Source organism: Porites lutea, chromosome 3 (genome assembly GCF_958299795.1).
Source record: "Porites lutea chromosome 3, jaPorLute2.1, whole genome shotgun sequence".
Lineage (NCBI taxonomy): Eukaryota > Metazoa > Cnidaria > Anthozoa > Scleractinia > Poritidae > Porites > Porites lutea.
In genome coordinates this window covers 3,803,262-3,826,708 of record NC_133203.1, presented here as the reverse complement: position 1 = coordinate 3,826,708, position 23,447 = coordinate 3,803,262, and the positions used below count along the sequence as shown (strand labels likewise).

Here is a 23,447-nt window from a genome sequence, read left to right as displayed (position 1 = left end):
ATGCTAGCGTGGAATTTTTTTTTCGCTTTAAGTATTGAGGCATCGTGTTTAAGTTGCTTCATTTTTTTTATCAGGCTTTTTTATGCCTAGCCACATGTGACCAGAAGATTTTAATAGTTTCTGGGAAAAGAAGAGACGTCCCAAAGGGACGTTCTTTCTTTTAAAAAGAAACAACCTCTCTTTGGTCCCTATGTTATGTTTTGTCTTTTTGAAAAATTTTTAGACAGACTTCAACAACGAAGAAATTGAGTTGCTTAAATAATCATTTTAACGTATTTGTACCATAGCTTCACTGCGAATAGGCCCTTTCCGAGTTCCCCCGGGCCTCTGTATCAAAACGAGGTTAAGCGCTCAACCTTTGATATGAAAATGATTTTTCATTCTTAGGCAAATAAAACTCATTTTCACAAGAAAGGTTGTGCACTTGGCCTCATTTTGAAAGTGAGGGTTTTTGGAACTCGGAAGTGGCCTACTCGCCACTTTATAAACGAGAAGGAAACTGGGGCCGATCGAAATGCGTCCCGCAATTGTCTCTGGGATCGTTACTGGGAACGCGCCGGTCAGCCATTGGCCAATTTTTTTCCCGTCCCAGAAGTCTTTTCGAAAATCGACTCGACTCAGTTTCCTTCTCGTTTCTTAAGTGGAGAATTCGCCATTTCCACATTTCCCATAATACACTTTGTTTGCGTGTTTCCTGCTCCCAACACACGCAAACAGTTTTGCATACGCATTGTTTACATTTCTCTCAGGACGATTGAAAGTCCCAAAAGAAGATGAAGACAATGCTTATACAAAACTGTTTGCGTGTGTTGGGGGGCAAGAAACACACAAACAACGTGTATTACGGGAAATGTGGAATAAATAGGCAACGAGCGGTCACGCGCGTGGTCATTTGCGTGTCTCGCTTGACGGACTAAGAAAGAGAGACGGACTAAAAAAGAGAGACTGCTCGTAGTCTAGACAATAAAAAAAGAAACATATATCTACGAATTGTTGACGTTTTGGTAAATAATGTAATATAACAACAAACGGCAGCTGTGACAAAATTTCGTTGGGTTTTTTTCCACCAAAACAGTTAGGTACATTTTGAAAATTAAGGGAAGTATTGTAAATTTGAAACAGAACATTTTATTGATTGAATTAAGGAAAATTGAGCTTAAATATCTTACGTTTATAATCGAGCCTTGCGATAAAGAATGTTATTATTTAAGAGAAATAAAAGTTAAAGTTCATAAATACCTCATCGTGCAGTGGAGTAAAGTTCCCCCTTTTTTGCATCATTTCAGACCATGCGATGTTACCCCAGAGAATTGTTTCTTTCAAATGTATTCCTATCCACGTGCACATTAATTTTAGTTAAAATTTCTAAAAAGACAAAAAGCAAATTCCCAGAAGAACACTAGCACGTGCTCCGAACTGAGAAAGCAAAACATGCAAGCCGAAAAGATCTTATAAACAGGAAGCAGCAATTTTGGGTGCAAGCGGCTTAAGGTGGGCTTAGAATTGGGAATTTGCAGCTGTGACGCAGAGACGAAGTAAGTCTATAATCTTTGAATATAAATTTTAAATTATTTCCGCTTTTGCGGCGAAAGTTATCGACCTCCGTATTCTTTTCAGCGTTGTCGCCCTTCGAGACAAACAACGCAATACAATGTCAAAATGCTTCAAACCGGCCGCTCAAACCGGCCGTATGCATCAACGAAATAAGACCAAAAAAACAAAATAGTACTTTGTAATTCGATTTCTTTATTGGCAATACGTGAACGTCTGTCACAATTTCAAAAGAACTCTTGATATTTGGATGTTATTTTGCAGAACGAGCAACAGTTTAATTTATGCACTCCTCCCATCATCAGATTGGGTTGCCTGTGGTTATGGGGCACGCCGCACCACACCTTAGACCAATTTCGATATATTAAAATTCATACTTGGCTCCGAGGCTTGGGGGAATAAAACAAAAGAAATATATTAGTCATTGCTGAGCCTCAAGATGATTTCTTGCAGAACTTACATTTTCCCAGGTAAGCCTAAAAAATAAGCACAAATTTAGGCTATTTAGGTTATTAAATAGGTTCTTACTTTCTGAAGGAAAAAAAATCACCAAAAGTGTAACTAAGAGTATTCAGTGGTATTCAGCTTATTCCTCATTAAAAAAAAAAAACTAGCATACCATTACATTGCAGTTGGAGTGATAAGGGACGTATGTCTCCAAAGAGTATTCTGAATGTTCACTTACTATTTGCCCAAGTGTACAGAATTTTTTTAAATGGATTTTAAAAAAATAAGAACCTGTTTCAAATTTTAGGTTAAACAGGTTCTTGTATAGAGGGCGCCTAACTACTAGCAAATTTTAGCCTAACAGGTTCTTAAAAACCAGATTTTAAGTCGCGGATTTTTACCGTATCGAAATTGGTCTATTCATGAGATTCTACCGCAACAGACCTCTTCAGCTTCCCAATACAGGTCATGTGATAACACTCCGGTAGAGAAATATTTCTTTTAAAATTTGTCTTATTGACGTGCATATGTATGCATAATGTACGTAAAAGACAAGGAGACAAATTCCCCTTGGACCATTATTGACAAAAAGAAAACATAAGCAAGAGGTATATTTATTAACGCGCCAACAAAATAGATTTTGACATTTTGGACGTCAAAAAATCGTACTGTAAAGGAGTAAAAGCCTAGTTTCAGTTGCTGGTTCGCAAGTGACGTCATGCCAGCCATGTTGGTGGCCAAGAACAAAAACAATTCTTTCCTCTGGGAACTAAACTCTATTTTCATGTAAATTCTTTGAAATAATTTTTATTGTATTGACTACCAGCATGGCCGCCATGTCAAGTCGTTGCAAACCAAGAATATGTTTGCTATATTTAAACAATAACGACTCAAACACAAGCGAACCTTGTTCCGTCAACGAATAAAGTAGACGCAAGCATTAGTGCATGGATAAAAATTTTTCCTTTTCATTTGCTCGCGCGCATGTGTTAGCGCATGGTTTTACTGAAAGCAGTTGAAACAAGTCTCTTCGCGCCTGTGTTAGCAACGCATGCTGATGCGTCGTCGCTAGTGACAACCAGGACAATACACCAATTTCGATATATTTAAAAATTCATAACTGACTGTGAGACTTGGTGGGGGGAATAAAAAAGAAATCATCTTGAGTCTCAGCAGTGAATAGTACATTTTCTTTTGTTTTATTCCCCATGCCGCTTAACTCAGAAACGGTTCGTGAGCTATGTAATCCCCGTACTGATACTATACTACTAGGTAAGCACCAACACAGTTGTAAATTGATACCCACATCAGTTTGGTTTCAAATACTATCTTTATTCACTTACAATACTTACTCTGTATCAATTATACTTTTATAACCTATATATTTGAATTATTTCGTGACAACCTTAAGACCTGACATTGATACCTTGTCTAAGTGAAATAATCCTAAATTTATCGTTCACGAATGTCCGCCAAAGTTCTAAAATCTTTCTTTTAAGATAACGTCTTTCTTTTAACCTTATTAATGTATCAAGTCGCGGACAAGTCGTGTCCTGGGTTCTAGAATCCAGTCTTTTCCGTACATCGCTATTCTCATTACACTCCGCAAAGACAAAAGTCTCCGCAGTGCAGGACGTATTTTTACTCCTTGAGAGCACCTTGAATTTTCCTCCGAACGAAGCTTTTGAAATAAATGACGAGTTTTGAATTTTCAGAAACCAACGCGTCATATATGTACAAAAATAAAAACTATACATGCACAAATTCTTAAGCAAAATAATCTCATTTGTGACTAATCCAACCGGTTGAAGCAAATGCTTAGTGCTTGTAACTTGAGGTGTACAAATTTTACAGTACAAGGCAGTCTCGCGTGGGCTAAAATGCTAACGTGTTTCCTTTTAATGGAAGCTGTCGAACAGTCTATCACTGTACAACTATTTATTTTTCAACAATGGGAAATCAACCATGTCCTTTCAGTAAAAGAATTCGCCACTGTTCTCCAAAGGATGCCTAGAGAGCTGGGGAGAGCTCTGCGCGGTGCCGTCGCGATTTACAAATACGAATTCGCGGTCGGACGGCGAATCGGTCCCCAAGAGCGGCGAATGCCAATCGGTCTCTCCTTTTCCTCCAAGAGCATCGTTATTCTCGTCTCCAGTTTCTTTTTTCTCTGACGCGCCTACTGACAACTCATTAAAAACGTCAAATAAAGAATCAGTCTGAGTTACGACGCCTGAGCTATCTTCACTACCTTGAACGTTCCTTTGATCTGTCGCACTTTCGAGCTGACTAAACTCGTTCTCGGCTGCAGGCTCAAGGGCTGGAAAAAGTGGTTCACTTGTTCTGTTAAAATTATCATTAAACTCCTCCATCTTTTTACTGGCTACATCTTCTTCGCCACATAAAGGATTTGAACCAATAGAGTTAATACTATGCTGTAAATCCCCAATATTCAAAAACGGTTTTCCAGCATCTGCTTCAAAATCAGCGTCCTGATCAGTGACATTCTGCGTCGAATCTCCTCCTAATTCCGGATTTTCCGAACTGGCTTTGGAAACTCCAGCCTCTACGTTGTCAGTTCTAAGTTCTTCTTCCCTCGGTGTGTTGGCAGGTAACAAGTCAGGCGTTGGCTCGTCCGCCGATACTCCTGTTTCTCCACTCGCGTTTTTATCTTCGTTGGTCGTCATAAAGCTACTTTCCCTCTCATCAGTCTCCTCGAAGTGGCCAAAATTCGCGAGCATCGGAACAGGAAGGCTATCTGGGAGTTCACTGCTTTTCGGTCGTTGTACCGATGAAACCTGTAAACGAGCAGCTATGTTGTTGTCAATCTCCATAAAGTCGCACTCGGTTTCCATTGTTGATCCACGGAATGCTAAAGTCCCCTTCAACAAATCTCGCACCTGTAGAACATTATCATAATCGTACTCAAATTGTTGTTCTTTGGTTTAAGTTCAAATGCTTTGTATTGAACACTCGAAAGAAGGTTTGTAAATAAATAAATAAATAAATAATGAACTGGAGGTAGCACATCCACAAAGTGGTTCATCGTCTACCTGATATACTATTTATTTTATAAGACTCCAAATAAAACATGTATGTATGTATGTACCTGATTCCTGGTCGAATTGGAATTTGGAAACGTTGGTTTTTGAGGAGAAGGGAAAACCGGAGTACCCGGAGAAAAACCTCTCGGAGCAAAGGAGAGAACCAAACCAACAACAAACTCAACTCACATATGGCGTCGACGCCGGGATTTGAACCCGGGCCACATTGGTGGGAGGCGAGCGTTCTCACCACTTTACCATCCCCTGCTGCCCATGGCCGTGCCTGTAGCGAGTTTAAGACCACGCCCAAACGAATTCAGTTATTGTTTTAACCCGCATTTTTTTACACGACGTGATTTTTCGTCCACACCGCTTACTCTAACTGCATCTTTTTAAAACCGCCCTCCAGAGTAGTTTAAGGTCTCGTCCATACAAAGACGGGTGTAAAATACGCGGTTTCAAAAATCCCAGGGGGGTACTCCGGATTTCAAGTGACAGGGATGATCGATTGGAGTCAAAAATCAAAACCTTAAATAATCCTTAGGGCTTCCAACAAAACCCAAAAAAATCCCCGACGAAAATTTAACACCATAAAAATCCCATGCTGAATTTCCAAGCCATAAAAAATTCCAGAAAGCATTAAATGATACAACACGAAAAATAGAAACACTAGTTTTGAATACCCACAAAAATCCCTACTTAAATCAAGCTACCCAAAAAAATAATTGCCAAAATTAAAAAATCGTCACTGTCACTTGAAATTCGGAGTACCCCCCCCCCCGGGTCAATAATGTCCGGATTCGTGTGTGAACGGGGTGGGGACTAAGGTGCCACGACGTTGACGGCGACGGCAGCGAGAACGTCAAAAAAAGTTTAGATTAGCCCATAATTATTTTTTGTACATTTCTTTGCAGTCACGACACGACGACGACGTGAAAATGCCAAATATCACGTTTTATCGCGTACGTTATCAAGGTGCGACGACGTTTTCTTCCTCTTTCTGAACTTAGATATGATTCTTAGGAATTCAACGCCAGAGGAGTTGGCTTGCATGTACAGTAACAAAGCAATCGAGTTAGAATGATCGAGATAGGGATTGAAAGAACGCCAATCACTTTTTAAGCGCAGAAGTTTTCTTTCTCCAGCAAAAAAAACCGGAATACCTAACCTGTTTTAAGCCCGCCAGGCACAAATATACAACATCTCCTACTCGATCTTCTTCCTTCGTCAGTTCATCTTGAAGAAGGTCTATGACAGAAAATGTACTGCTCAATTTAAACTAAATCTGGAAACTACAGATAATCAAAGACAACTTTTCACACAGATTCAAGTGTAAAGATTGTCTTTTTAACGGGTTTTAAAACACTTGGCTTCAAGTCAATTAACCCTTTCACCACCAGAGTGCTTGATGGAGGTTTGTAAGGTGACTTTAAATTTTAAGTCTTTGGACCAAATCCCATGGTGTTACCATTCAAATGAAACCTCTTCAGCAGTACTTACACCAGGTACTATTTATTCAGTATGTATTTCTAACTTTTGAGTCTGTGGATGAAATCCTGTGATGTGACCATTCAAATGAAACCTCTCAGCCTGTACTTACACATGGTACTATTTGTTTTTTCAAAATTTTACAAAATGAAATTTAGTCGAAATTGGCCTTTGGCCATATTTGGCAGTGAAAGGGTTAAAGAGAAATCCTTTGGAGGAAACAGTTGATTGAAATCAGGTCTTCTAATTTTCAAAGGAATTTAAGTCGGAGTTATTAGGAAAGGCTTCAATAATTGCTACAATAAAACCTCTGCAATATTACCGACTTATTAAACACAACAGGCGACACCCACCGATATACGAGTCCATTTTTCTTCCACAGTACAAGTACATCCCTTGCACTTTATCCAGTTCGGATTTGAGCGACGATACTTGTCGCTGAAGTCGCTCGTGATCCTACAACAGAAAGAGATCATTTAGGAAAAATTCTTGAGCGAAAACAACAAACACTTACAATAGGACAATAACCGAAACAACCGGGGTGGATACAGAGACGTGCAGATGCTAGTCTGAAATGTCATGCGTCTCCTCGCCCAACCCCGTCCACTCCCGGGCGGGGCGGCAAGGCGATAGAGACTCGACTTGTCGCCCCGTTTCGGGTGTGAGACGAGAAGCCGGATGATATTTCAGACTAGCAGTATGCCTGATGTGGAATCATACTGTTTCCAGGTGCAGTGCAGTAAGTCCGTTTAAAAGCCGTCGTGACTAATATGTTGTTAGCGGGCTCCGTTGAGTTGGGATAACAACCAACGTATTAAATTTTAGCGAACGTCTCGGAGGCCTTACTTCCGTTTTTACCGACTTCTAAAAATACACATCATTGAAACAAACATTTTTTAAACTCACTCTCTAAAAATAGATCTAAATTAAGAGTAATCTTGTTATATTATTTAACCTGAGCCAGTTCATCATAATCCACTCTTGATCGAGTCCTGGGTCGAGCCATTAGTTTCCCCTTGATTGATTTCATGCCTTTCGCTGGAATCGTTGGACTGTTGGATTGGGAACCAGTGTCTAAGCGATCTCTCGCTTCTAGAACTGGGACCGAGCCGGGCCTGGCTGGCCGAGATCCTCTGGAGACGAGTTCCTCCACTAAAAACAATCAACAGACATAAAACTTAATAACAGTAAATATATGCGACAGTAGTACTGTTATAGCATAATTTATTAATCCTTTAAACCCTAAGATCAAAAATTGAATTCTCATTTGTTGCCCTCATTCATTTCCTACGGATGTAGTGGAAAGAAGCTGATAAAATATCAATCAAATTCATCTTGTGTGATCATGTCCATAATTCTCATGACCACTCTGTTTTACAAAGTATTGATATTACAAGGATAAAAAAATTTGATGCTGATCACTTTTAGGGCTTAAAGGGTTAATCCTAGAGTGCTGGAGGAACATGTCATATCTGCGACCTGAGTTTCTTTTAAGACAAATTCAATGTTAGTTTCCTAGCAACTTACATTAATTCAACTTTGTTAAGTTCTAACTCTTTTGAACTCTTTAAATTGCATGACTTTCCATGACCTTAGTTTAACCTGTCACCTTCGAAAATTTTCAAAACTTTCCTTGTTTCAGGGTATTTTTTGACCTAACTCAGTTCGACAGACACAAACTCTGGTGTCCATCAAAATGCGTGCTGTTCGCGCTGTGCCGTTTCGTCCAGTGATTACTCGTCTGTATCAGGCTTTGTCCTTGCTTTGGCATCTGCAGACACTAATCTACCATACATAACTTTAATTTTCCATGAATTTCCAGGCCTGGAAAATGAAATTCTTAAATTTTATGACTATCCCGGTTTCTCACGACTCGTGTGAACTGATGGGGTTGAGGAAAGCGGTAGACATAACTATCAAAAATGCCCACCATGGCTTGTGTCCCTAACTACTTGCTGTGCTTGCTCCTTCCCGGCAGGCTTTGTGACCGTTTGCTTGACTGGTTCTATAAACTGCTGGTAGCGTTTAGTGAATGACGTAAACGCGGACTGCGGTCTCTTTGGTCCAAGTTTCTATGGCAACAAAAAAGACGGCGATTGTGAGTTGTGACGTAAATATCACTTGACTCGAAAGTCAAACATGTGACTAACCTTTCTTTGTGGAAAGGTCCCGGATGCGTGCGTGGTATGAGGCGCTGGATGGCGTGATGTACGGGGACTGGATCGAGTCGAGGATGGCTTGTAAATAAAAAAAAAAATGAACTAAATAAAGTAAAAAAGATAAATACATGTGATGCAATTAACTGCCAAAATAACCATTTAAAGCTCGATAGTGATCAACGTGAAGTCTCTTCTAGTAACATGGATGCAATTCTAAAAAAAAGAAAAAACAAAACAAAGAACTTTTTTTTTATCATCCAGATGCCTTGGATGTGAATATTTGTAATGTAAAGCGTCTTTTATCTCATTATTGAGTATTATTTTCCTGGCGCTAGACCAAACTACAGAGAACTGACAAAAATCACTTCATTCAAGTCAATTGACAAAGATTAAAATCGCCGGGACACAAGATAACCAATTAACTCTGCTCGTAGGATAACCGACCGATAGTTAGAAAACTGACATGATCTATCCTTTCTACCTTGTTCTCTCGCATTATCAACGCAGTTTTGACGTAACGATACACGTTATCGAAGCCGCCGGGAAATTTCATCAAATAACCCATGCATGCGGAGTAACTTCCTGCAAGTACTAAACAAAATAAGGTAGGATTAGTATTCCCATAGCAAAAATGGGTTTCTAACTCTTAAAGATGGATAGATAGTACACTTTTGTCAGCCCCGTAACCTCCGTGACTCTACTTGGTTGTAAACTCCCCGTAAATATGCATAAATTCAGGCTATGTTCACCATTAAAGCGGATGCCTATCCGATATGTGACTCTCCTCTTTAGAGACAGGGGCAGCGCAGCATCGCTCCGTTACAGAAATCGCCCCTAAATCACCGTTTTTATGTGTGAACAGGCATGGTTTTCGTGCTGGGGAGAAACCTAGCCAGTACAGTGTGAACAAAGCCTCAGTTCCCCAACCGACAAACTCGCCCACGGGAAAGATAACTAAGGTTCGACCCCGATTGATTACCTCTCTCAAACTATACACTTCTAGCGATTAAAGAAAAAAAAGTTGTTTCTCACTCGTCATCCGCTTAATGAGACGCAGTGAGTTAACGTATCTGTGGGCGAGGCTATCAAGGGAGAGTTTGCATTTGCAAGAATCTTTGGAATTTTTTTTTTCTACATGAAGGACAAATATCCCCCTAGACTTGCCACGTTTACACGTATCCGTTTTTGTTTGAAAAGGGAGACTTTTTAACCAATTAAGGTTTCCGGGAAACTGCCCACCTACCCCTCCCCTAAGCCAACATAATCACTTACTTCTAACTTAGGGTAAAATGTTGGCTTAGGGGAGGGGTGCATAGGCAGTTTCCCAGAAACCTAAAGTGATCTGATTTTTTTTCCTTCGGTTTGGCCTACCGTCCACGCGTACCCGGTGGAAACGGTCACCAAAAACGCATCTTTTCAAAAACGCTCCTCTCCGGTGGAGATTTTTGAAAACTCCGCTTTGCTGTACTCGTCTAGATGGATAAAAACGGAGGTTTTTGAAGATTTGGACACCACTAAATGCGCATGCTCCCATCAAAGATGGTACCGTTGTGAGTTACTAGTGCGTTTTATTATGGACGGGAAAAAAAAACGATTCAAAAAACGCAACGCGTGGACGAGGATTTTTTGGACAACGGAAAAAAAAAACTCTTCGTTTTCATACAAAAATTGATACCTGCGGACGAGACCTTACTGCAAATATTGTTGAAGGAAAAAGATACGTACGTCTATCTCTTATGGCTTCCAGCATACTGATGTAGATATAATCGACCAGGTCTAACATTGGACCATCCGCAAAGAGCGCATCCCACAACACCAAGACATCAACCATAGGAAACTCTCGACCAAACAATAAGCGAATCCAGCGACTGTGAAAATCAACACCAAAGGACCATCAGTACAAAAAACACTTATCTCCTCTTAATCGAAACCTTTTAACATTATATACCCGTCCCGCGGTCTTTCAACCGCCACGTTTTCTTGTTCTGCAGTCCAATCTATTTACTCAAAGCTTATTAATGAAAGCAGAAATGCGCAATTATAGAAACGCTAGTCTTCAACAAATGCGACGCGGCCTCGATTCTTGAATTCGACATCGCAAGTTTCCCTCGGGTAACCTTAAGGTCACAATAATCATGGGATCGCTTCGACTCATGTCGCGCGGCCTCGATTCCTGAATACGATGTTACTACAATTGTAGTTTCCCTTGGGAAAGGTTAAGGTCAGAGTAATTATGGGAACACTAGTCTTAAACACATATCTCCCGGCTTTGATTCTCCAATGTAACTTTTCACGTCTTCCTCGAAAAAAGCTAAAACCAAAGTCACGGCGCAATCTTACGATCCGACAGCGGCGACGCCCATGAAAAACGTCAGTGAAGAATAGACCTCGCAACCTTTCAAACTATTTCGCGATTATCCAAAGACGCCATGTTACTTAAAAGAGGGGAATTTAGGTCGGAACTGAAGCGAGGGTACCGCGCCCGAGTTCAGACAGGGATGGTAGAATTTATCGTCTTTCCGTTCCCGTTCTCAATTTGCCGTAGTTGTGCTGGGGCGGAAAAGAAATGTACAAAAAAGCGTGCTACACGTGCAGAGTTGTTTTTATGACGTTGCTTCTGCCGTCGCCGTTGCAGTTGTCCCTCTCGTAAACGGTCGCTGCCATTTTTGACCTGTTATTTAGAGTGTTACTATAAAAAGCAAGAAAATCGCAACCCAGGCGGGTCGAACCCGGACCTTTCGTATCCTAATCTCTCTCCCTTACCACTACACTTCCACGCCAACCCGCCAAAATTCCGAAAAATTTAAGTATATACACTAGCAAACTGTCTTTAACTGTTATACCAATAACAGGTGACCCTAGCCCTTCCCATAACTTTTATGGTAAATTCAACTTGGGCTTCAACGTCCTTCTTTCTAGGACTATTCAAAAACGTATTACTTGCCTTGTTGTAATTTAATCCAGGGATTATAATACATGTAGAGTACGAGTAGTCACCCATTTTTCCTCAGGGACAGTAGAGCGAGCGAGACGCGAGGGCGCGTGAAAATCACCCCTCGCGAGAAGAGCCAACATGCGGCGGGGCATTTTTCTCTCTCCCCGCCGCGTGTTGCCTCTTCTCGCGTGGGGTGATTTTCACGCGCGCTCGCGTTTCGCTTCCTCTACTACTTGAGGAAAAATGGTGGACTACTCGTAGTCTATAATGACTAAAGGCTTGGTAGCCAATGGTGGCATCGACCGTTAAAAATAGCAACGACCGTTTACGAAAGAGAAATGGGCGTCGCCGAGGTAGTTTCGGAAGGTTACTATTGTCGTAGCAAGGTCACGACCCCCGATCATGCTTGCTTTTTAGTGAAAATCTTTGCGCATGCTCTCTACAACGAATAGGTCTGTTACCATATTATTTAATCGCCACTTACAGCCCATACACTTGCGGCTCGATTTCCAGATTTTTCATGTGGATCCACAATTCTGGGTCGTATTTTCTTAACATGTGCTCCTGTATTCTATTCAGTTTCTTGACGATAGCAGTCGACTGAAAAAAAAAATGGAAAGAAAACTATATTGAAATTCCGCGTTTTTTAACGTGTTATTTTCATCCTGATTACTTTGGGTGAAGGCTTGAGGTTGTGTTTAGAAATATTCAAGAAAACGTCTGTTCAGTTATTTAGATAAATAAGGGGAAAATTATTTAAAAGATCAATACAGTCAACTCTCTCTAAGACGGACACCTTTGAGACCAGCAATAGCTGTCCGTCTTAGAGAGATGTCCGTCTTATAGAGAGTCAAATAGAGGGAGGAAAGAAAGGCAGGGACCAACTCTACGTGTCCGTTTTACAGAGGTCTGTTAAGAGAGAGTCGACTGTAAACAGTGGACAATACCCACACAAAACAAAAGCGAACCAACGACAGTTCCACAACACCAAGAAACAACCGAAATTGTCCATGTAAACAGGTAAACATGTATATAATTATAGCCGTAAACATATTCTTGGATACTATAATAGAGTCGTTGGTTTGAGTGACGCTTCACTTACGGGTACGAGATCTTGATCAGCAAATGGTTCAGCATGGGGATCTAGAAACTGTCAAAAACAACATGAAAAAAACCGTCTGTTAAAATAAAAACTGTCCCGTGGTGAATAAAACTGTGAGAAAATGAGGAACTCTCCCACTTTATCTAATCCTTCAGTACTCTTATCATGTATGCGAACGTTGAGACACTTCTCCAGAAGACAGTTCTACTCAATTCAGGGCGGCAAACATTTTTCTGGCGGTATAAAAGTTGCTACCACCTAAATATCAATTGTGTGGATGGCAAACCTACGGTAAAACGACCAATATTGCTGCAAAATGAGTTCAGTTGAAAAAAGTAACGCTGCGCGTTTTTCCACCCACGTTCAAACCTGTCAATCTTGCAACAAATCAGGTTGTTGAAAGTTCTCTGAATACTTACTTCTGATTGGATAAATTTCGCGGGAGTGACGCCATACACAGGAGTTACGTCACTTGCTGCAAAACAAGCTTGCCTTGGGTCGGTAAAACACGCAACATGTACTGACTTTGCTGCAAAAGTAGAACTACTCTCAACGTTCTGCAACAACTTTTCGCAACGTGCAACAACCTGATTTGTTGCAAGACAGGTTTGAATTTGGGTGGTAAAACGCGCAGAATCGCTATTCAACTCGAAAAAAGATGCACTTTATTCTTCCCATTTTACTGTACCTTAATTCAAAGGTGAATACACAAACTACAACAAAAAACAAGGCACAGGGATGCTAACCTTGTTTCTCTCTAAGAGACCTGGCACAGGAACCTGAAGGTACCATGTCTCTGTTTGATCCATAAGCTGGACAAACAGAGCGCTGTTTGACAGAAAAAGCAAGGTTACAATGAATCCCAAACCTTTTGTTCAGAATAACTATAACATCGCTTGCCTTCAACTTGAAAGATTGGTCGTGTTATTGGTTCCGGTAATTTTATGTTTAAAATATTGTAACATCCACGCGGTTGCGTGTCTGACCGGGCGGTTAACACCTCGGACTTCAGATCTGGAAGTCCGGGGTTCAAGCCTCACCCGTCGCTTTGTTTCCTCAGACAAGGAACATTACTCCACTTTGTGCCTCTTCATCCATTGTCTCCCAGGTGTATAAACGGGTACTGGCGACAAACTGCTGGGGAGTAACCCTGCAATGGACTACCATCCCGTCCAGGGGGGTGTAGCAATACTCCTCGGCATGCTTCCTGCTAAGGAAACCGGGACAAGCCCTGGCCATTAGGGGCTTCGGCTCGAGTGCGCGTTGACCTTAACCTGGCTACTTTTATCTAAGGGCGCTTATAAAAGTCAGAACTGGCCGACTAAACCGGTACGTTTGAAAACAAAAGGGCTATTACCATTTTTGGAGAGTTTACGCTAAAAACTCATCACTGCCGTGCACACTATTGAGAAACAGACAAATATATCTGGACAGTCTGAATTAATAGAGGAATTCTTTTTACGACAACGGACTTTAACTTTACTGTTATATAATCTCACGTTAGTGGTTTAAAGCTTGAAGGTACTTACAAGGCATCATGCTCCAAAAAGTTTTTGTCCATTAGAAATTTGGCTATTTTTCTGCGGTTGACAAAAGTAGTATTAGACACTCGCTTTTCTTGGCCGAGTTGGCGGCAGGTTGGAAATAAGATGTAGCTGAACTTATATTAAGCGGCTACCGTCGGGAAAAAGACAAGACACCTCTCATTTCACTGACAAAATATTTTGTCGGTGGGGACTCCATTATTTAACTAGTCGTTAAACAAGGGCAGCTGATTTATAAGAGAAAGGTTCAATAGGCTACAGTAAAATTCCGAAAATAAGCCCCGGGGCTTATATTTTTGAAAAGCCCTTTTTGAGGGGCTTATTTTTGGAGGGGCTTATAATTATTTGGAGGGGCTTACCTACGGAGGGAAATTGCGTTTCAAAATCGATTGGGCTAGCCTTACAGTTGGAAGTAAATTTACCGTTTTGGCCTTGTTTTACTTTGTATTTGAGGGCAATTTTCCAAGTACAAGCCCCTGGGGGGCTTATATTTGGAGGGGCTTATTCATGGAGGGGCTTCTTTTCGGAATTTCACGGTATTTACACGATGACATCATTTTACTAGTATGACCAGATTGCAGAATCCTTCAGAGTTTTGCTTTCTTGTGCAAATTAAGGCTTTTGTTATTCAAACCTCACCAGGATTACAAAATTTAATTATGAAAGGAAAACCAAAAAGAATTCTGGTCATAACAGTAAAATGAGGCCATCGTGCAGATGGCCTATTGCAGTTCAACAGGTCCTATGCAGCTCAGGATCACGTGACCTATCTCACGCTAAAATTAAGGGATACAACCTTAAAAATGCCATAGATTGAAACAGCATAAAACAAGGTCGCAGTCACCTTTTCCGAGGTCCTAAAAGGTTATTTTTTATTGTCACTTTTTAGCATGGAGTTAAGTGGCCTTTCACTTCCTATCTTTTGGGAGAAGATGTGCGAACACTGGTTTGTGGGAATTCTTAGAGGAGAAAAGATTGTTAATGTAAACAACTTCACTTACAGATTTGATCCTTCTAAGTATGGATAAATCTTTGCTTCTTCATGTAAAACATACACTATGGGTGCTAGTAACTCATGCATTCCCTGGTGTTGAGAGAAAACAAGTAAAATCTATTTAAAAAAACATTGATAAAAACAAATAAGAGAGTAACAAATCACAGTTGAGCTCCTAAATCCCGAAGAGAATAATGAACCCACTAACAATATAATGGAAGTGGGCCTCATAAGAGATAGCAGTACGTCAGTCAGAAATAGCTTTCTCAAAATAGCAAAATTTTCTCTCTGCCAGGGTGCAAAGAAAGTCAGTACAAAATCTCGGCCTTTGACCAAGCTGAAGCTACACATAGCATGTACTAGCCAGAGAGTTATAGTAATTGCCCTTCAAAAAAATTAGGCAAGTTAAGAACAATGTTAGCTGCAAGAAAAAATAGCTCAGTGAATATATACAAATTCTTTTCATTTTGATCTCCATCACAGGAAAAAATAACAGATTCCCATTTTTGGATATTTTAGCGTATTTAAAGAATACCCACAAAAATCCCAATGTTGGAAGAGTGAGACAAGTCCCAACCAGGGAACTTGGTTGGAAATTCCCTGGTTGGGACTTGTCTCACTTTCCAAATTTAGGATTTTTATAGGTATATTTTAAATACCCTAAGATATCCAAAAATGGGAATCCGTTATTTTTCCTGTGCATCAGTTTCAATTTTTCAAACTGGTCAAGCAATACGTGATAGGGCTGAAAAATCTCAATTCTAACTTTCCCTGCTGTATCATATAAACTGGCTTTTCATCATTTTGTGGTACCTGTTTATAACCGAGGGCTTCATTCTTTTTAGCATGACAGAAGAGAATGTTGAGCATCATTTCCCTTCAAAGAGACACAAAAAAGCGTCATTGCATAAATACTCAACTCCATCAAAAGCAACCACAGGCAACCCAAACTCACCACAAGAGAAAAAGGGTGTAAAGTAGTTTACATGCCATAGGTGACATGTGAACTTTGTAATGGACACATTGGTGTCGCATTACAGGAGACCATGGAACATAAAAGACTTTGTATGAGGAAAAAATACAAAAGCAAAGAAGGCGACGTCTTATGAAGGGAGTTACAGTGGTTCTGCAATTGAGCCTAAAAATCCAGTGAAATAATAAGCAAACACCAAAACAAAGTGGAATACATCGCAGGTAGGTCTTTTTTATTCTTTTTCTTAAACAAAAGTTTAGATTTAAATTTTTTTTTTGCAATCGCAGACCTCATTATTTTATTTCTCATACAAAGTCTCTTATTTTCAGTGGTCTCCTGTAACACAAAATTGGCCCATTGCCTATGGCATGTAAATTACTTTAATTTACACCATTTTCTCTTAACGTGAATTTGGGCCATCTATGAAGCAACCACTAGTTTAGTCAACCAAACTTCTAGAATGAAATTTAAAATTAAACACCAAATAATACATTTAACATGGTTTTCACTTACTTTATTTTTGACTGTTGGAAAAACTCAATTTCTGGAAACCTGTTGCAGGACAACAAAAAGACACATTTGCTCAGTGAAGTGTAGTACCAATGTTAAACTTTTTCAAGACATTTTTATCACGGACATAATTTTATTTTCACACTGCAACTCATGGACAAAAGGAGGAGTCCTGTGAAGCCTAGCTCTCTTAATCTATGTATTCCTTGAACAGAAATGTCTATCTTTCAATTAAAATTTGAAGTTAAGACAGATACTATGTGTTTATATGTTTACTTAGCTTATAACAAGGAAAAATGAACAAAGTTGTTTTCAGAAAAAAAAAAAAAAAAAAAAGTTTATACTTACAGTCTATCCAGATCTTGCTTTATTGTTGACTTGATCTCGTTGTCTAAGAAGTATTGTTTCCAGGGACTCTGAAGAAAAATGATGAAATTGACTTTCAATAATTTATTAGTATTGGCTTTCAATAATTTTTAAGTAAGCTACAATATAGTGGGCAAAGCGAAATTTGCATAATACGTCTAAACATGCAAGCAGCAAGCCACTTTCGACAATGTGGTAAAAGGAAGTTCTACACTAATTTATTATGACTTATTTATTCATTTATTTTATTAATCTCTTTAATACAGGCATGATGCACTTACAGTTTCATCTTGAGAGAGAGGATTAAAAACTGTCAAGTCCAGTTCTTGATTTTTTCCCTTGTTTGGATCAAACAAACACTAACAAGAGACAATAATATTGAAGAATAATAATTAATCAATTGCCACATTTAAATGTATTAATAGTATTCTAGATTTTGCGACTTCTGTTGGGTATTTTCACTTACGGCTATGTTAATGCTACACTGGATAGCTCTTGCACCAGCATGAAAATCATGTGGGTTAAGGGTTTTCGTTCACACATAGGAATGGTGATTTTGGCATGATTTCTGTAATGCTGCGCGAAGTTGCACTGTGCTGATCTTGGAAGAGGAGCGTCACATATTGGATGAATTCTGTGCCTCATTTTGGTGCAGTGTGAACAGGTATTTGGACTGTAGTGGAAGTGGATAGACTGATTTAGCAACAGAACAGGAATGTCAGTTGACAACTGCGTGCGCAAATCAAAAAACTGGCTTGGCCAATGGCAGAGCGGCAAATTGGGCTGATGTTCCTGTTCTGTTGCTTAATCAGCCTAAGAATTAAGAGTGACGACTGGAATCCACTGAGACTGAAGAAAATATTCAGGAGTGAGGACTGGGATTTAGCTGACCAAACTCTTTTAGCCAACTGCTCTGGCACGATGCTCAATGCACTTGAACGACTTGTTCCAGTTCTGAGCCATTGCTGTTCATATAATGCTAGGTTACACATGATGTCACAGCAGCCATGTTGGTGGTGTGTTAGGATTAAGAACAAAAGCATTTCTCTCCTCTGGGAACTAAACTCTATTTTCATGTAAATTCTTCGAGAAAACATTCTATTGTATTGACCACCAACACACCACCAACATGGCCCCCTTGGCACGTGGTTGCAAGCCAAGAATATCAGATAGCTTTTCATGTCGGCACAAAAGGCTACTGGTATAGTTTTAACATGTCCTATGTATCGGTACAGATGTTACCTACCTTGTTCTTGAACTGGGTGTAGTCATTCCTAAGTTTAGTTGTCTTCATCACCCAATCATCTTTTTGCTCTGGTAGACACTCTAAGAAAACCTGTTTGGAATAATTTAATACAAAAGATTAAATCTTTTCATTTAACAGACTACAGCTGTACCTGCAAGAACAACACAGTGTATATAGATATTAAAGAAGGAATGATGCTCAATAGAATGTGTCACAGACATAATCTTAGCCCAATAATTAGTAACACCTGCGAAGCAGAGCCAATATCCTTGATCTGGTCTCCCAAGGGACTCAAATAAATTACCGGGAAGTCGTTTGAAATTTCCCTTCACCCTGATGGGCAAATCAACTTTGGCTTTTTAACCAGGCCATAAACACAGCACGTACTCAAATCCTGGTACACAAGTGGCAGCTCAGAACAAGGATTTTGATGCTGTTTTCCAAAAGTTTTAAGTTCCATCAGTATGGCACAGACTAGGTGCCAGATTAAGCACTTGCCTCTTGAAAAAGTTTTTGACATGTTTTCTATAACATTTAAAATTGGTGAACTTTCATTTGTGTCATAATTATAATGTATAACCAATCAAAATCCAAGAAGTTTTAGAAGTAGAGCTGTGCAACTTTTATAATTAACACATCACCTTCCAGCAGATGCTCCTAAAGTTGGAAAATCGAAGCTTGCCATCTAATGCATGCTGCCTGATCTGCAAAGTTAAAAACCAAAGATATGTAAATCGCATGAAGAGGAGAACTCCTGGAAACAAAAGAGAGCTGGCACATTTAAAACATTCTTCCTCCATGAGACATCATCCAAGGGCAGAGATTTAAACAGACCTGTCCACCGGCTAGCCACTGCAGCATGGCATAAATGCCAGCATGTCTTGACCTGTCCTTGCCTGCTGGACCACATTTTTGCCCTACCCAGTGAGCAACCATAGTCAATTGCAAAAGCTAGTTTTGCTAAAATCCTTTTGTGTGCAGTTCTATGATATAAATGGTACAGAAACATGGTATTGTGTAATGTACAATTAACCACAAAAAACTTCTCTGGTGCTTACTATGGCATAGTATGTACTTGAACCAAAGAGCTCTCGCCATTCTAACCTGAGAAAACAAACAAACAAACACTTCAAATAATTCATTAATAGCTGGATTATTTTTCTACCTCGATGAGCTATTTCTCAAAAACTGATTGGTCAAGAGAGAATAGTCGATGAGAGAAAAGACCATGGAAATGATGTAATGGAGAGGTGCATTTGTTTTTCTCTGTCTCCCTTCCGTGATTTTCTGAGAAACATCAATGGAAATGGATGTTAAAAACTGTCACAAGTTATTGTAAAAACAAACAGACAATAATTTTCTAAGCTTAATTGATGATCGGTTTAACATTCCTTTCTCAATACTGATCAAATCCTTAGTTTGAATGAAAGGATGTCTTGCGCTGAATTCTAAGCTTAAAAGCACAGAAAAGGTTACAAGTTTATTTTATCCAGGAGATTTGGTAACCTCTACAGAAGACCGGGAGATAGGTGCCATATCGGGGGGAGTTGGCATAGTTTATACCATAATCATTAACCAATATTGAACTTACTCAAGATTCTTCTGTTCCTCAGATGATGCAGGAACCACTGAACTCGCGGAGCTATAGTCTGAGTCAATTTCGCTTCCATCAACAGATACATAACTGAGTCTCTGATTACTAAGTGGATCATCAACAAAAGATAACCTCTGAGAAGACCTGCCTGAGCTAACAAACTGATCATCTGTGAAAAAGAGAATAATAATATCGAAATTATATGTTATCCCATACCATAAGTCAAGTATTCTTACATGAATTACAGACCACCCAGTGATCAAAAACATGTAAAATTCTGCCAGGAACCATTTCTTGGAATGCTGGAGAAATTTGGGCTTCCAAACTAAAGCACAGAAAAGATCAATAGGCCATTTGCACTAAGAGGTCATGTGACATCGTTTTCATGAAAATGAAAGTTATATGATTTTGCCTTCGAAAAACGATTAGTGGGTCATATTTTGAACAACATAATAGTGATTTGGTTTTTCAAACCCGCACCATTTTCGTAAAGTGAGTAAATTCGTAGCTGGTCACGTGACCATAATGTGAGTTTTAAAATTATGAATTACCTCTTTCTGAACACAAATTTTGCACTTAAACTTCAAGGGAAATGTTGAAAAGATGAAGCGGTAACGTTTACAGCACATCTGAGCATAACTATCTAACGTTTAACAAGGTGAAAGTAAAAAGTAGTTTTGGTAGCCATGTTGGAGGGCAAGAATATGCCCTCCAACATGGCGGCCAATACAAATCATACTACTTTGTTGAAAAATCAAAGTGCCACAAAATATCTCCCTTAAATGCATTTCCTTTCAAACTGCGGGTGTAAGATAATTTTTATGTGCTCTGTCAATTTTTGGCATCAGCAAGATTCCTACTCATTGTTTAGAGGAAGCAATGGTCACGTGACCTCTTAGTGCAAGTGGCCTATTTTATCTCAGTGCTGAGAGTTTTGGTGACCCATACAAGAGACAGGATTATTTGTGCCGTACATGACAGAAACTTTGATAAGAGCGGATGAAAAACTCAGCTTGTGAATTTACATATTTTTACGGTAGCCAAAAAATATATATATTTTCTTAATACTAACCATTTTTCAAAAAATATGATGAAAAACTACCTAAGCTAAGGTCTGCAACTAATTATTGTCAGACTAAAAACAATGGCTAGTTTAGACAACAAAACAGAATTAAAACTGCAGTGCAAAAATACAGAGTTGTGTATAATACAAAAAGCATTTTTATTGGTTGGGTCTTCTCACAAACTACAGATTATGAATTATCTACTTATCTTTGGTTGAACACATACAGAATTTGCATTGTACTATGTACAAATCAAGATACCTTTATCGTCACTTGAATTAACTGTACAATATAGGGAAGAGTTTCTTTCCAAAATTTTAATAAAATATATCAGCCATGAAAAATGCTACAACCAAACCTGCTTTTAAAAAAACACATATGTGATATTCATTTTAAATTAACTGCAGTGCTACCAAGGATAATCAAAGGGGACATTTCTCAAAATATACATTGTATTTGCCAAAACCCTGATGCCTTTAATAATTCAAAAGAGTTTTATAGTTAAGGTTTGGTTGTATCAGAAATATATCAGCTTAACTACAAAACCACTTCCATCATTTTTTTCACATAAATGTGAAGATTGAAAATGGGAAGAATAATAATTATTTTGAAAACAACAAATTTCAGATGCTAGTATATGTCACCTATTAACCAAAACCAAATTAAAAAAACCTTTCAGGAGAGACATATTTTTTTAGCAAATTGTGAAAAGCTTTGAATTTATAGTATTTTAAATGCCAAACTTCATCTAGTTGAAGGTTTTCAATACTTCTCAGAGAAAACACACAATATCGAGTTGTGATTTTTTACATACCACAAAATATTAAATATTACCTTAAGAAAAGTTAACCTGATTTTGAATTCTAGTAAAGTAACACATAAGATAATGTAAAGTCAATAAAAAGCAATATACTGGAACTAATCGAATCTGTCAGTTACATACAGTCATAGAAAATTTTCTTTTAAAAAAGATTAACATAAAATCAGGAGTTGACAAAGTCTTAATTTTTAATGTGTCAGCTTAGAACTGAAAATGATTGTTTTTAACAATGAAATTAATAATAGAACCTTTTCTTGGAAATAACTGGAGAAAATTAATTTTTTAAAATGAACTCCCCAAGAAACATGACCTTGGAGGAGAAAAAGTTCAAAAAGCATTATAAGCATTGTACTCCCTTTAAATCTTAACAAAGTAAGCTGAACGGAAATCCATTTTCAATGAGTAAACATAACTTGAGCTATTCGAACAAAATTAAATATGAACCAAATAGTTAACTCCAAACGCCAAAGTCTAGTGATGGCTAGATGACATTTTATTTTGCAACATGACACCTTCGCAAAATGCAAGGCGACGAAGATCCCCCCAAAACAAAGTGAAACGCGAATACTGTATAGGAGCTGGCAGGATCTAAAGACAATGATATGATGATAGAAATAAATCTATTACTATACAACGCACAGTCTTAAATTTCGAATGAAATACAACTTGTAAAAGCTCGTTTATGAGGCGAACAACAACTGTATTTTAGTTATGACTAATTTAACACTTTTTTAAATCATGTGACGTATGCACGTATGTTCAGAGATCGGTTTATTTAGAAGAGGATATTTTACTAAGCCAACAGAAATTTTTGAGACTGTTCTTATTCGCAAGCGATTCTTTCCGGCCGTAGAGACATATGAGCTATCATAAAAAAACTTTCCCGTTTCGGGCGACAGACTCCATTGCGATCAACCTACCTACATCTTCCACCGGGCTTGGAGTTTTTGAGCCGAAACGATCCAACGTTTTGAGAATATCCTCTGTAGATATGTTTCTCTCCTCTTCAGAGTGATTATCCATTTCCTCAGGATTTCAAGCGTGTTTTACAGTCTTTCATAGCTCCATAAATCCGCAATGTAGGTGTGCTGGCCCATCCATTAATTTTTGCTGGAAAACGGAAGATACTGCGGGCTCACAATCACTGATAAACTCTCTGTTTTGGCGCGTTTGAGAATTTTTTCCAAAGAAATCAACTTCCTCCTGCCGCGTCCCATCCTCGGAGACCCAGGGGCAGTTAGTCGGGTCGATAAAATGTTCGTGGTGAAAGTTTACTGTAAGATCGAGACGAGCCCCTGGGCACTTACTCTTACCGAACCAGTTCCAGAAGCGTTTGAATTGCCTGCTTCTGATTGGCCAGAAAAAAATTTTTCTGGCCAATCAGCGAAGAGAAGCTGCCGGGTGACTCTCGTGTTTTCTTACACGACGTAGTTTTCCTCATCGATTGCCATAGTTGCGTAGCGCGTTCAACGGGGAAAGTTTCTCGACGAAAGTTTCAGAACAAAATGTTAACAACCCGCAAAATTGCAACCTTTAGCTCGACTACAAGAAACAAACACTCTCCGATGAATTTTTAGGGCGGACCTTTCCAAGGTATCGTAAATTTTTATTGC

The 23,447-nt window shown here is 39.1% G+C and overlaps 1 protein-coding gene across 1 annotated transcript; it reads right to left on the bottom strand.

Moving 5' to 3' along the window:
- Positions 1–3,320: 3,320 nt before the first annotated feature.
- LOC140930221 (TBC1 domain family member 5-like) lies at positions 3,321–22,964 on the bottom strand. Its single transcript, XM_073379884.1, has 22 exons — positions 22,755–22,964; positions 19,948–20,119; positions 19,415–19,460; positions 18,998–19,060; positions 18,357–18,446; positions 17,392–17,469; positions 17,093–17,160; positions 16,748–16,786; positions 16,075–16,138; positions 15,269–15,351; positions 14,253–14,303; positions 13,470–13,551; positions 12,724–12,771; positions 12,106–12,221; positions 10,412–10,554; positions 9,168–9,277; positions 8,678–8,764; positions 8,458–8,599; positions 7,483–7,679; positions 6,881–6,983; positions 6,208–6,287; positions 3,321–4,895 (listed from the first exon to the last, which is right to left on the bottom strand). The coding sequence occupies exons 1-22, from the start codon at positions 22,855–22,857 to the stop codon at positions 3,972–3,974; spliced, it is 2,889 nt and encodes a 962-aa protein (XP_073235985.1). The 5' UTR covers positions 22,858–22,964; the 3' UTR covers positions 3,321–3,971.
- Between the last annotated feature and the right edge of the window lie 483 nt (positions 22,965–23,447).